General features: G+C 41.3%; 2 protein-coding genes and 1 non-coding gene across 4 annotated transcripts in view; 1 reads left to right on the forward strand and 2 right to left on the reverse strand.

Moving 5' to 3' along the window:
* The window catches only part of pex12 (peroxisomal biogenesis factor 12), a 6,202-nt gene extending 5,616 nt beyond the window's left edge, over positions 1–586 (forward strand). For both annotated transcript variants that reach the window (XM_036579878.1, XM_036579877.1), the window contains one exon: positions 1–586. This exon is cut by the window's left edge and continues 710 nt beyond it. The gene's annotated coding sequence lies outside the window, so the exon portion shown is untranslated.
* Positions 587–3,983: 3,397 nt separating this feature from the next.
* LOC118815143 lies at positions 3,984–4,077 on the reverse strand. Its single transcript, XR_005007789.1, has one exon. It is a non-coding gene; the product is annotated as a Z30 small nucleolar RNA (small nucleolar RNA).
* Positions 4,078–7,154: 3,077 nt separating this feature from the next.
* Positions 7,155–13,433, reverse strand: orai2 (ORAI calcium release-activated calcium modulator 2). The gene is made up of 4 exons (XM_036579879.1): positions 13,282–13,433; positions 11,845–11,890; positions 10,740–10,975; positions 7,155–9,904 (listed from the first exon to the last, which is right to left on the reverse strand). Exons 2-4 carry the CDS (start codon positions 11,879–11,881, stop codon positions 9,350–9,352), a joined length of 828 nt encoding a protein of 275 aa, XP_036435772.1. The 5' UTR covers positions 11,882–11,890; positions 13,282–13,433; the 3' UTR covers positions 7,155–9,349.
* Between the last annotated feature and the right edge of the window lie 305 nt (positions 13,434–13,738).

Genomic DNA, 13,738 nt, shown 5'->3' on the forward strand with positions numbered 1-13,738 from the left:
TGCATTCATCAACTGCCCAATGGCTTCTATTATAAGTCAAAAAGATTGCTGTTCTTTTCTAAGTAGAGGGGAACCTGTTTAATTTATTGTTGGTGATAACTTATCATATGCTACAGGTTGAACAACAACAACATAGTATTCCTTGAATTTTATGATTTGTTTATACCTCCAGGTGATAGATTTACTGTTAACTGTTGTTTTAAGGCATTCCAAAACATTAACTACAGTTCTGTGCCATCAATTTTAATGTCAGAACTGTTTTTCTAAACATTCTTTATGGCTCTGGCTTGAACCAGAAGTGATAAAGCTAAGGCCCACCCCTGGAACTCTACTGCGCTGAAGACCTAAATGTAGGATTGGAATGAAACTGCACAAGACAGGCAGTAAACCTTTAAGAGCAGGGTCAGAACATGAATGAAAAACAAATGTGACAAAAAACAGAAACAGTGCTAATAATGGAGCTAATTTTATATTGGATTTTTTTTAGGATGTTATTGAAGAACAAGTCAACACAGTTGATTTATTTTAACATGATTTAATCTAACTTGTTTTGGAATTGGTAATTCAAACAAATTAAAGTATTATAAATATCCTTCTGCTCTCGTCTTGCCTAAATAATCTAAGACAAAGTAATGGAAGAAAAAGGTCTTAAAGGTCAAAACACAAAGAACAAGGTGATTTCCAGTTCTACTGACAGAACATGATTCTTTTGGGAAAGTAGTCCCTACACTTTATGCTTGTCAGTGAACTGTATCACTCTGCAAAAGTCAAGTCACCCTCGAGGGGATTTGGTGACTGAAAAACGTCCAGTGACAACCTCCTCCTCTATAGTCGAACTTGACCTCATCCAAACTTGATATATTTTAAGACTAATCAGCCACAAGAGATTTAGATCAAACCCAAGCACTTACGACACTAGAGAGCATTCCAGAGAAAGCTGTGGGAAAGGACGAGCTGGCAAGAACGCCTCCCTACAAGGCTAATCTGTAACATCAAGAATAAGCATTACAATACCTCAAGATAGACAGTCCAATTATGGGGTTAATCCCTTCTGCTCAACACATTAGTGCTGAAATTTTTCAATAAGGTTTGGATTAAAACCAAATCCCCCAACTAAATTTATACCGACATTGGCCTGTGTTCATGAAGCTTCAGAATAGGAGAGATGATCTAGGATCTAGATTCCTCTCTTGTCTACTATGACCTTACTAACCGTAACAGATCCTAGATCAGCACTCCTACTCTGAGAGGTTTCATGAATATGCGCCATTGTTTGCTAGTCTTAGCAACATGAACATAGCAACAGGTTAAGGGTCCATGTGGCAATTTTTACACCAGGCCCAAACTATTACAGCACAAATAATCAATAACCGTTTCACCTGGCTATTTTAAAGAACATTTTGTGGAAGGTTTACTGAGCTGGAGGGCCCATATCGGTCCCAGGCTAAATATAGAATCGAGCAAAATGCCTGTTCCCATATCCATGACCCCACTGTAGCTGGAGGCTCATTGAAGGGTCCCTGTGGGACTGCCCCTGTAATCCATGTTTGTTCAGCACTCCCACTGGCAGAGCCTGGAACATAGAAAAACAAACGAATGCATTCTAGTGAGTAAGAGTTAAAAGAATACTTGAGTGAAGAATAAGTTTGAAGAGTTTTCCTTTTACCTCAAATGTAGTCCATCAGGCATGTTTGGTTTTTTTGTTGCTTTTTTTTACTGGAGCTCCAAGGCTAATGTAGCTAAAAATGAAAACCTAAATAATTAGGATTATGATAATTGCATGCCTAAGTCACACATTTACCTTAAACCATTCAGTTGTGTGTAAACTCAAACAGACTTAAGTGGTTTTTGACACATTAGCTATGAAGAAGTAGGCAACATAGCTATACTATATTGCCAAAAGTATTCACTCACCCATCCAATTTATTGAATTCAGATGTTTCAGTCCCTTCCATGGCCACAGGTGTATAAAGCCAAGCACCTAGGCATGCAGACTGCTTCTACAAACATTTGTGAAAGAATGGGTCGCTCTTTGGAGCTCAGTGAATTCCAGTGTGGTACCGTGATAGGATGCCACCTGTGCAACAAGTCCAGTCGTGAAATTTCCTTGCTACTAAATATTCCACAGCCAACTGTCAGTGGTATTATAACAAAATGGAAGCGATTGGGAACGACAGCAACTCAGCCACAAAGTGGTAGGCCACGTAAAATGACAGAGCGGGGTCAGCGGATGCTGAGGCGCGTAGTGCGCAGAGGTCACCAACTTTCTGCAGAGTCAGTCGCTACAGACCTCCAAACTTAATGTGGCCTTCAGATTAGCTCAAGAACAGCGTGTAGAGAGCTTCATGGAATGGGTTTCCATGGCCGAGCAGCTGCATCTAAGCCTTACATCACCAAGCGCAATGCAAAGCGTCGAATGCAGTGGTGTAAAGCGCCGCCACTGGACTCTAGAGCAGTGGAGACGTGTTCTCTGGAGTGACGAATCACGCTTCTCCGTCTGGCAATCCGATGGACGAGTCTGGGTTTGGCGGTTGCCAGGAGAACGGTACTTGTCTGACTGCATTGTACCAAGTGTAAAGTTTGGTGGAGGGGGGGATTATGGTGTGAGGTTGTTTTCAGGAGTTGGGCTCGGCCCCTTAGTTCCAGTGAAAGGAACTATTAGTGCTTCAGCAGACCAAAAGATTTTGGACAATTTCATGCTCCCAACTTTGTGGGAACAGTTTGGGGATGGCCCCTTCCTGTTCCAACATGACTGCGCACCAGTGCACAAAGCAAGGTCCATAAAGACATGGATGAGCAAGTTTGGTGTAGAAGAACTTGACTGGCCTGCACAGAGTCCTGACCTCAACCCGACAGAACACCTTTGGGATGAATTAGAGCAGAGACTGCGAACCAGGCCTTCTCGTCCAACATCAGTGTCTGACCTCACAAATGCGCTTCTGGAGGAATGGTCAAAATTCCCATAAACACACTCCTAAACCTTGTGGAAAGCCTTCCCAGTAGAGTTGAAGCTGTTATAGCTGCAAAGGGTGGGCCAACATCATATTAAACCCTACACATTAAGAATGGGATGTCACTCAAGTTCATATGCATGTGAAAGCAGATAACCGAATACTTTGGCAATATAGCATATGTTGGGTAAATACAACTGCAACATGATTGAAATAAAAGTAGAAATATATGAAAAGCATTCAATTGCCCCCGAACATGAAGCAAAAGAACGGATAAAAACAATGTCAACAGGTCAACCTTACACATGCAATAACTTAACCAAAGAGAGAAAGAAAAAGTGGGGGTGAGAACACCTGTCTTCCCATCTAACAAACATGATCAAAACATTTTAAGTTTTATGCAAATTATATGCAAATTAGACAGTCTACATTCACAATGGCTGATTCATCATTACAAATCAAAACTATTATGAACTCTTGTAATACAGATTTGTATTGGCACAGAAACCTAACCAAACACAGGGTCACTGGTGAGATTCAGTCAACAAAGGTAGTGTCCCTCATGTGCATCCTAATGAGGTCAGCAAGAGTCATTCTCAGTCAGGCCCAAATCCTTGAAGGTCTCCAAATGAATGGTCACCTTTCACCCAGTTATGCAATAATGGTAACATCCAGTTCCAGCCTCTTTACCATAGGCTGCCAACACGCCTGGTAGGATGTATTGGATGTGGTAATAAACAAGTCCTTATGTCACAGCGTCCTTCTCAAGGAACATAACATTTAAGTCGCTAAACATGTTTTGACTAACTGACATAAGGGGTGAGGGGGAAACATTATAAAGTTGTTTTTCACCAACCCATCATTTTAACAGCATGTTGAATAGCAATATCAAAAGCTACAACATGTGCCAGTGCTTCACTGTAGTTGTGGGTGTCCTTGGAAATTGCTCTTCAAAACAGGCATTTTATAACTGAAGTGTGGCCCTAACAGATACAAGTGAATGTAGGATGCTGACCTTGCAAAATCACCCACTTGCTCAGAGAGAAGTTTAAAACCAAGTCAGACCTTGGTCAGAGTCACCATATTGTGGCAATACTAAGTCATGTTTGTTCACTCATCATAGCTGCCAGCCATCATATTTTTTCCTTATCAGAAAGAACGCTGGAATTGCACTGTATGCAAAGCAAGTGCTAAAGTGCATGGCCAGATTTGTTTAAAATGCAAATACAGACAGCACTGAAAAGAAGCTCCTGACCATTCTTAAAACTTGGAAGTCCCACTCTTTGTATGAATGCTAAGCTCATGGACACTCCAAATTTCATCACTAACCTGTCAGCGAAGACACATTCTTTTCAAAGCACAATAAAGCTGTGGTTGCAGTTGAAATCTACATCAGCATAACTGTATGAACCTTAGAAAACTCATTCATAATCTAAGAACTACGTCTCTCCAATTGCATTTACACAAAGAGCACATCTGTTTGTTATTCTCCTCATTAACTTCTAAACATTTGCTAGGCTTCAACTGGCCATGTAATTACTGGCACATTTATTAGCCTGCTAATTGCTTCCACTGACTGAAATGACATACAGAGATCAGGGCACAGTCAGTATGCAAAATACTCCAGTCAGCTTTTACTTCTAGTGATCCTGAATGGACTGCATTTTTGTGGTAAGCTCCTTGTAAGCTCCAGTAAAGTTGGCTAGATCATATGTTTTTGTTATACATGTGTATAATTTGAGAAATGCTCACTTTATGCAAAGGCGAAGAGTACCAGAGAAATCAGGCAGGTATGGACTGCCATTCTAATTAGTGTGTTTGACTGATTCGGTCACACCTGATGCATAAAATCAATTATACAGCCATGCAAATTCCTAGACTAGTGTTCATAATCTGTAGTCATGGAGGCCCCACGCACCGCCCGTTTTAGTGTTTTCTTTGCTCTCAACACATCTGATCCAACTAATTTGCTCATTAAGAACCCCTTACTGAGTTTAAGTGACTCTGTTAAAGCAGGCAAAGTAACAAACACTAAAATGTTCAGGATATGGGGTCTCTAGGACCAAGGTTGGGAAACACTACCCTAGACAAACATTGGTAGTAGAATGGGTCATACTGAAGAACTCAGTGACTCCCAACATGCTAATTCTACAGTATATTTTACACAAACAACTAATGGTGTAAGAAGTAGTGACTAAAATTCATTAAGTGGTGAACATGTACTGGAATGCTGAATGATTATAATGATTTATAATGATTCAACACATTCACAAAAAATTACAGGGCAGCTACTACAAACAGTTCAGACATTTGCAACACACTCTTTAGATCTGTGTCATTAAGGCGCCTGCAGTCTTGCGCGTTCCCACTAACCACTACATGAGAAGCCGATCAGGAAGTGACACAGTTGACCTTAGCTGGTCCCCACTGAAAACAGCACGATGGCTGGGACTAGTTTACATCTACTGTCAATGGATGTCACGTTTCCAAGTCAGTTCAACAAACTAAACTGCCAAAGCTGCCTCGGTCTATTGTAAGGGCTGTGACTGTGAAGTGGAAATGTCTATGACCGACAGCTGCAAAGAGGTCAGAAGTCTGGCAATCTGACAGACAAATCTAGATTTGGCAAATGCCAAGAGAACACTACCTGCTGGCATGCAGAGTGACTAAAGTTTGGTAGAGGAAGAATAAGGGGTTGTGCCCCTTATTCAAGTGAAGGGAAACCATATTGCTGTACAGTTACATTCTAGAGCACAAGTTCCCAGCCCTGGTCCTGGAGTACCCCATGCACTGCACACCCACTTTAAGTCAAGGAGGGCTTAGTAATGAACTGATTAGTTGGATCAAGTGTGCTGGGAGCAGGGGGAATACTAAAATGTGCTAAGCAGGGGGTACTCCAGGACCAGGTTCTGGAACCACTAGTCTAAAGAATTATATGCTCCTAACTTTGTGGCAATGGTTTGTGGAAGACTATGGAAGGCAAACTCCATATTAATAGCCTTGGTTTTGAAATGAGATACTCAACAAGCATATGGATGTGATGTTCAGGTGTCCACATACTTTTGGGACATGTAGCCACAGTTGCTGATTAAACAGATTTGTATTGGTTAAAATAGCCAGACATCACTTTAGCCAGCACAACATTCATGTAAAAAGTGCTGCATAACATGAACCTACCTAGGAATTGTAAGCATAATAAAAGCACAGATCATTTTGGAACATACAAGCCCAAGTCTTGATAAGAGTCTTGATTGCACATTTAGCACTGTGCAAAAAACCACCAAGCCAGAGATCGAGATCGAGAGTCAAGCTAGGCAACATTATGCTAAATGTCTTCGAACTTGCCATTCAGAAACATTAGAACATTACAATGCCTTCTGGGGAACCAGACCAGCTCCTTCTGTAATAAATACAATGAGTGAGTCATCGCTGGAGCTGCAAGGAAAGGCTGGGGTAATATATTCTGTTCAGTCTCCAAGGAAGTGGGATAGTGATCGCCAGTTTTTCCACTACACCAGCTGTCTCGCTTCTTGTGGATGTGCCAGCCTCAGCTGTTACATCTATGAACGTGGCACAGTGGGAAATCTGACCAGGCCTGAGCTAGTTCGGACAACCAAGCAAGTACCTTCACTGGCCTTTTGTACTTTATTCTTGATTATATTAAGCACATTTCATCATTTAAAAGACAGAATCCCTGTCTTCCTGTAATCTTGCATCAGAATGACTATTGCATTTCCCTGAAACATTTTTGGATTTTTGATTACATCACTGTGCATCAGAGGGTGGGGAAAATAATGTTAAACAGTCGTCTTATGTTTCACCTCCCACTCCCACCACCCTCACTTCACTGATAGAAAACATACAGATAGCTCAGAGACCCTGCCTGATAGTGTGTTTAGACCGTACCTTTCTTTGTTGTTAAAACAAGTAGCATTTTAATGCAAAATCGACAATAGAAGACAATTCACTTACATCCTTGGAAGACACGCCCTTCACCAAGGTTTGACTGAGTTTTCTATGAAAACTCTTTCAAGGCGCTTACAAATCATCAGATTCATCTGCTCAACCACCTGTTGCATGCAATTCCAAATTTTCACCAGAGAGGTCTCCAAATCCCCAAAACTCACGTAGTGTAACTTCAACAGGGAACAATTCTATAAAAGTATAATACAATTCAGCATATAAAATACTATAAGATAACGCTTGAAAGTAAACAAAATAAGGTGTTTATTTGACATAAATTAACATACAAGTACACGGACGGGATGTGAAAAAGACATGCCACCAAACACAAAAAGACTGGTTACATATTGTGCATGAGAATACATTATGTCAGCTTTCACAGGATGTCCATTGCTTGTTTTGTGTGGTCACTATGGTATGTGGCACACTTAAGTGAAGTAATATTCAAAAGCAAACTGCTCAAAGGCATTGGTGCTTTTGTAAAGTCCACAAGCCTTCGCTATGCAAGTACTTAATTTTGGTCAAAGTTTTCCTCTTTTTGGCCGTTCGTACTAAGAGGACGCAAATGCACAAGGTGGTGTAGTGTATACTAGGCCCACATGTTTAAACTGCCTCAGAGTGGTGATCTCAGATGATCTTTCAAATGTTCATACCAGCTGGGATGTGAAAGGCTAAAAGTGATCCCTGCTCATCACATGAGCTCAATAAATACAATAGCAAAGCAATATTTCACAAAGCATGATAAGGTTGACATGATGCATCAATGAAGCAGGTATTTCCATAGTTGCTGTCAATTGAAAACCTTCTAATGTATTTTCTCTGTTTTCAATTCATTCCGTCATTAGAAAACACCAAAAGCAATTTACAAAATGTGTTAACATTTTTTGATGAGTGGACCAATAGAAATGGTTCAAAATTACTTCCAATAAAATCTTTTTATATTATCATCCATTCAAGTTAAGAATGTTCATGTGGTTACCATTTTGGAGATTTGAGGTTTTGTAACAACAGTAATAATGTAACACAAGACATCTGATGTGACTGCAATTATACTTCACAAAATACTACTGTAAATCGCCAAACCATTATTTATACTTCATAAAGAAACAAGTCTTACGCGATGAACGACACCACAAGTGCACTTTCATGTCTTTGCAGTAAGGCAGTCAGTTCTTGGTCAAACTCTTATTTTTTTGGAATGTCATCCTCACATTTTCCTGTTACATAAACTGCATGATGGTTTATTTAAAGGTTTTTTGGAGGAAGCATCTAGAGCTTGGCAAACTCTACCCACTTGAATAACTGCATTATACAGTTCACGAAGCAGATCCATTAGGTCTAACCTCAAAAATCAAAATGCAATTTCACTTTCATATCTGAAGTAGGCAGTTTCGTAATCGGGCCCATTTAAAGTGCATGCTCTCTGTACAATGAGTTTAACCCTAGGTTATTTTGAGCACGTATGTTCTGCCACAGCAAGCCTAATGTAAACCTCTTGCAATGAAATGAGATAGCACTAAGCAGGGTATGCAAATGGACACAAACTCTACTGGACTATGCTTCTGTTTTGTGCTTAAAAATGTAAATAGTATGACAATGTAAAACTGACTGCATAAAGATTGACATGGTCTACAAATACAGAAGTGCACAATACTAGCTAGAGCTGCTTCATTTAAAACTTAAGACATTTCTTGCTGTTAAATGGTCCTCTGCAATTTTACAAAGAATGAATACGGAACATGAATCTTGACTCCTCAGTATAAAAAAGGTCAAAACGCCTGGTAAGTAATAAACAACATATTTCACCACCAAATGGAAGCTCAGCTGGTATAGCCCTGCGATTATTAATCATTGCATATCTGACTCAGTTACCCTGGCAGTGAGCCTAAAAGTTTTAATTATTAGTGTAACCAGGTCTCCTGCGTTCTTGCCATTGTTTCTGTCAATTCTCTGACCAAATTTTTGCACACCATTACACACCACCCAAATACCAGCCAACTCCAAAGGGAAAAAAAGCTTAAAACATAGTGTAACATTCTCTGGGTCTTGAGGCATAGCAATAGAACGCAGCATACACTTGAAAAAGCATTAGAAAAACGAAGAAGACTAACTAAATAAAAGGAAAACAAAATAGCCCTTGATGTAAAATTCTGTAAACATGCCTGTTTTTTTTTCCTCCTATAAAGTGCCTCCTATCTCTCCACGGACGTTTCTTTACACAAGGCAGAATAAGACACTGTCCAGACTGTTGCATGTGATAAATTATGGCAAAACATAACGCATATTCTGCATTTAAAAGCACTCACAAGGGGAACTGGCTTCCATGAGCTAAAAGGCTGTGAACCTAGGCGCTTGAAGGCGTGACGAATGGTGCCACAACAATGAAAGAGGGAAAAAACAAAAAAAAAAACCAACCAACCCTGAAGATCAAAAGCTCACACTGCTTGTAGCCCCCTCTCATGGCCGTCCAGCTGCACCTTGATCTTGTGCAGTTCCTCGATCTCCTGGTGGTGGCGCTCCGTCTTGTGGCGCACCAGCGAGCGGTAAAAGTGGATGGTGAAGATCACAAAGATGAGGCCCACAGGCACCATGATGATGGTGGAGGCCAATGCCGCTTGCCAGCCGCTATGGCCTGGCTGTGGGGCTGCCTGGCTGGTAGAGTTCAGCTTCGGGGAAGTCCCCGAGTCCACAGGCAGGAACTTGATCCAGCAGAGGAGCACCACCTCAGCCAGGAAGAGCAGTATGCCCAGGGCTGTGGAGAAGCCCCAGGCCAGCTCGATGTACTGGTGCATGCGTTCGTGGGGCGACTCTGAAACCGAGTTGAGGTTGTGGATGTTGCTGACCGCCTCCACATTGGGCAGGATGCAGGTGCTGATGAGCAGCGCGAAGAGGTGCACGGCCACAAGCACTGTTGTGCACACACTGAAGGCAATGAGGAGGACACGTGGGTAGCTATACTGCATCTCCAGCTGCACCTCCACCATGGCCACCTGGTGAGGTTGCAAATCAGCATGAGTTCTTAGCAAAAACCAAAAACGAGAACAATGTGACTTTGAACTCCCAAAGTGAAAACTTCATTTAAAAATACATTAACCAGGTAATTATGTTGTTACTTAGTTCTGGTTAAAAGTTTATTTAATAAATGCAACAGTGACTGACAGGCCTACTATCTATTCACTACATCTTATATCAGATGCTTCGTGTTGTTCTTGTCTTTGATTACATTCTGTGGAAAAACACCCTTTGTTTTCTGTTTTTTTTTGCCCCTGTACTGGTTCTTAATAACATTTACAGCCAGGCACATAAGCCATGATTACTTATGTTCTCATCTGACCATCATGTGAGAAACAACCAGAAAGAAAAAAAAAAAACAAAAACACATTTGTCTTAGCAACATTCAGGCTTAGCAACGCTGCTCAACACATGCTAACCTCATGATCCATGTAAAATATCTTAACAATCCTAAATAAGTAACTATAATATATCATTTTTATATATATATATCATCATCACATTTAGCATGTATGCTGTCAGTTTTCAGTAACCAATCAGTGATTACTGATTCACAATTTTAGAAAAATAAAATTTTCCCCTTACTCCAATTGTAGTCGATCAGCTAAAACACGTCTGATGTCTGACATTCTATGACACTGTATGACATGGACAGACCACACTGCAGATAAGCTGTAAACAAATTTTGTCAATGTCTTTTGTTAAGGGTAAGACATACATTGTCAGAAAGCACATAAGCCAGACCACTGACTATTCCTGAACTACTGCTTCATATATACTGATGACTGTGTATATTCCCAGCAATTCACTGACCATGGCAAAGCCAGAGAGCAAGGCTGAAGTACGACTGGAGGCTTTAAGCTTGGCCCTGCTCAGGTAGAGTTTTCTCCAGGAGAGAGCCTGGACAGAGTGGTGGTTGGAGGTGACCAGCTCCAGGTAGCTGCGGCGGACCCAGTCCCTGTAGTCCATCCCGCCTCCGTCCTGGAGCCTGTCGGACATCCCGGCAGCCGAGGATCCCATTGGCACGTTCAGGTCACTGCTCATTGCGACTGAGGGCAATGGGGAATCAATATAAACAGTTTTTTTTTCCAAAATCTTTTTTATTTCAATATCCAACCAAATATATTCATTTACATTATATTTAAAATATTAAAAGGGGCATTCTAACAAAGTATTTAATGTGCTTCTTGTCAAGTTCTGTAATTGTCTGTAGCACAGCACTCTCATCCCTGAGTGCTAGCATAGGCATTAATGTAGAAGCTAATAAATACAGACATGATACAGGAAGGCAGGACCATTAACCGTGGCTTCCTTCTGCATTGGCCAGCTTGCTGAGAATCATCACAAGGGGGTTTACATTAAATATCTACTTTAAATGAAAAAATCTTACAAAAGATGAAAAAAATGATGTTTTTTAAATGAAAAAACCATCACAAAAGATATAGTGATGGTTACATTTTTCATTTTGAAGTATTTCAGAGTGGCCCAGTCCTACACAGAGGACTGTTTTTTTTAGATACTGATTAAACTGTACAAATGGTTTAATGAAACGTCTTTTTCCCTCTGCTTTGCTTGATTTTTGGCATGTGGATAGACCTGCTAGTCTGCTCTGCTACTACATTCTGAGGCCATGGGATACAGATCAGGCAAAAATGAAAGGAAGCTGATAAGAAAGAAGGATTAATTTAACTATTTAAACAGTGTATTACCATTAAGCATCTGTTTCCTCAGCCCACATTACGCCTAAGCCTGGACCAAAAAAGCTTTTGAGTGGTGAATTATCATTGACATTGCAATCTAGTCCAAGACTAAGCTATATCCATGCTCATGGAACCAGCTCTAAAAATCCTATTTAGTCTAGGCTTAGTGCTCGGGTCTGGGAAAACAGGCAAAGGCGTTCAGTCCATCTGATACTTACATGACTGGGTTTCCCCGGATTTATGAGCAGGTTTCATCACACATCTCTGGCTCATATAAAAGAAAAGGAGTATTAGGCGACCACACAGTTGTTCTGTGGCAAAAGCAAACAACTATACCGGATATGAACGTGTGGCTGCTGAGGGAAACGAAAATAAGCTCAGAAACTGTGGGTTCTGTGCTCTGTCAAACATATGTAGCCTACTTCTGAGAAGCGCTAGGACTGCAAACCCCAAATCATACCACAAACACACAGAGTGGCAGCGAGCAAATACTCAAGCTCATGAATGTGCGCCACGTCAGATTCACTGCATAACTGGGAATAAAAACTAAAGCCAAATATAACAGCTAGCTAACAGCAGGACACGGACCATTCACACGTTTACAGTCAGCCACTGTACAGTAAGACACTCAGCCACGTGTAACCCTGCATATGAGGCATGCACTGATATTAATACCGCAGCTGTAGAGAGTGATCACCTAAAGCCTCACCACAGCTCAATGTACAGCTGTAAATATGACAAATAAAACAAAAGCTTGAAATATCACGCTTAACATCTTAAAAGTACTCTTAGAAGAAATCCGGCTTTGAGATCTAGGTGTCTTCATTAACGTTACTGGAGAACATGGGTTTTAATTCGTGTTCAGTGTTAATCTAAAGAGAGAGGGGCTGTTGGTGTGAGTCATTTAATAACCTATACTAAATATTCCATAATAATAAAGACAACCGCCGATGCTACAGGCCATCACTGACTCACCGACCGGGAAATCTGCAGTTTTTGGATTAAAATTCCTGACGAGGCTGAAGTCAGCTCCCTGTTCGCCAGCTTCTGGTTCGAATTTTCCCGTTCCACCTTAAACGGTGCAACAGTCACAGGTAAAGGCTGAGGCGACAGAGTGTAACTGCTGCACCATTTAAGGTGGAACGGGAAAATTCTATCCACGCAGCCGACTTGCACCGCGTAAATTCCTGAATGGTTGTGTTTTCAAAGAGAGGAATGTGTGAAATGCTGAAAATAGCAGTTTAACGTCACTGAAATATGAAAACATTTCAATTTGCTACACGACAGCGACCTAAATTTGGGGCTAGTAACCAAACCTCTCAGAAAACGAAGTTAAAGTTAGCCAGAGCCGCTGAGCCGATTAGTTAAACAGCTGTCTGGATACATTCACCGTAACGTTGTCTACGCCGAGCTCGTTCAGGCAACACGGTCTACAGACGCAAACCAAACCAGCCTCTGCACCCCTAAAACACACACCTGTAGCGATACGTTTCGGTTGACGTACAGTAGCTTAATTAATTAGCAAACGTCTAAGCGCGTTCACGCTCCTCGGCCGGCTAGCGAGTTAGCGTTCATGTTCACGTTTGAGATGAGATACGAGGCGCCGCGCCGTCAGCGTCTCCTTTTGTACCCCGTATTAGGCAAAATATACTCACCTTACTGTCAGATACTTTACCGAGGCAGCTGGCACTTACGGGTTAGCACAACGTAACCCAGAAAACAGGTCGGTTTGGGCTCAGAGACGGAGATACAGACACACACGTCAAGCTACTCCATAGAACTGCAATATTTTGGTTTCCTCCTCATCCCTCATCCCTCCGCCCTCGGCAGGTCACGTGACCAGGCTGCACCCAGTCCAGTGTGGGGAGATTTGTGGAGGAATCTCCTTCACAGGTTACCCCGATTTTCAAGGATAAATATGATATTTATATTTAAAATGAAAATTTAACCCATGTCTAATAGCTAAATCTAATATTATAAAAATGCCTCAGTGTCTTCTCATTGGTCTAAAGCAGGGCTGCCCGAAGTGAAGTGGTGGACCAAGGGCCAAAAAGACAAAACAACGCACAAATAAAGGAGGTAGGTAGGTTTCAAATCGAGTTTGTTTAAATA

The sequence above is a fragment of the Colossoma macropomum genome, unplaced genomic scaffold (assembly GCF_904425465.1).
Source record: "Colossoma macropomum unplaced genomic scaffold, Colossoma_macropomum, whole genome shotgun sequence".
NCBI classification, from domain to species: domain Eukaryota; kingdom Metazoa; phylum Chordata; class Actinopteri; order Characiformes; family Serrasalmidae; genus Colossoma; species Colossoma macropomum.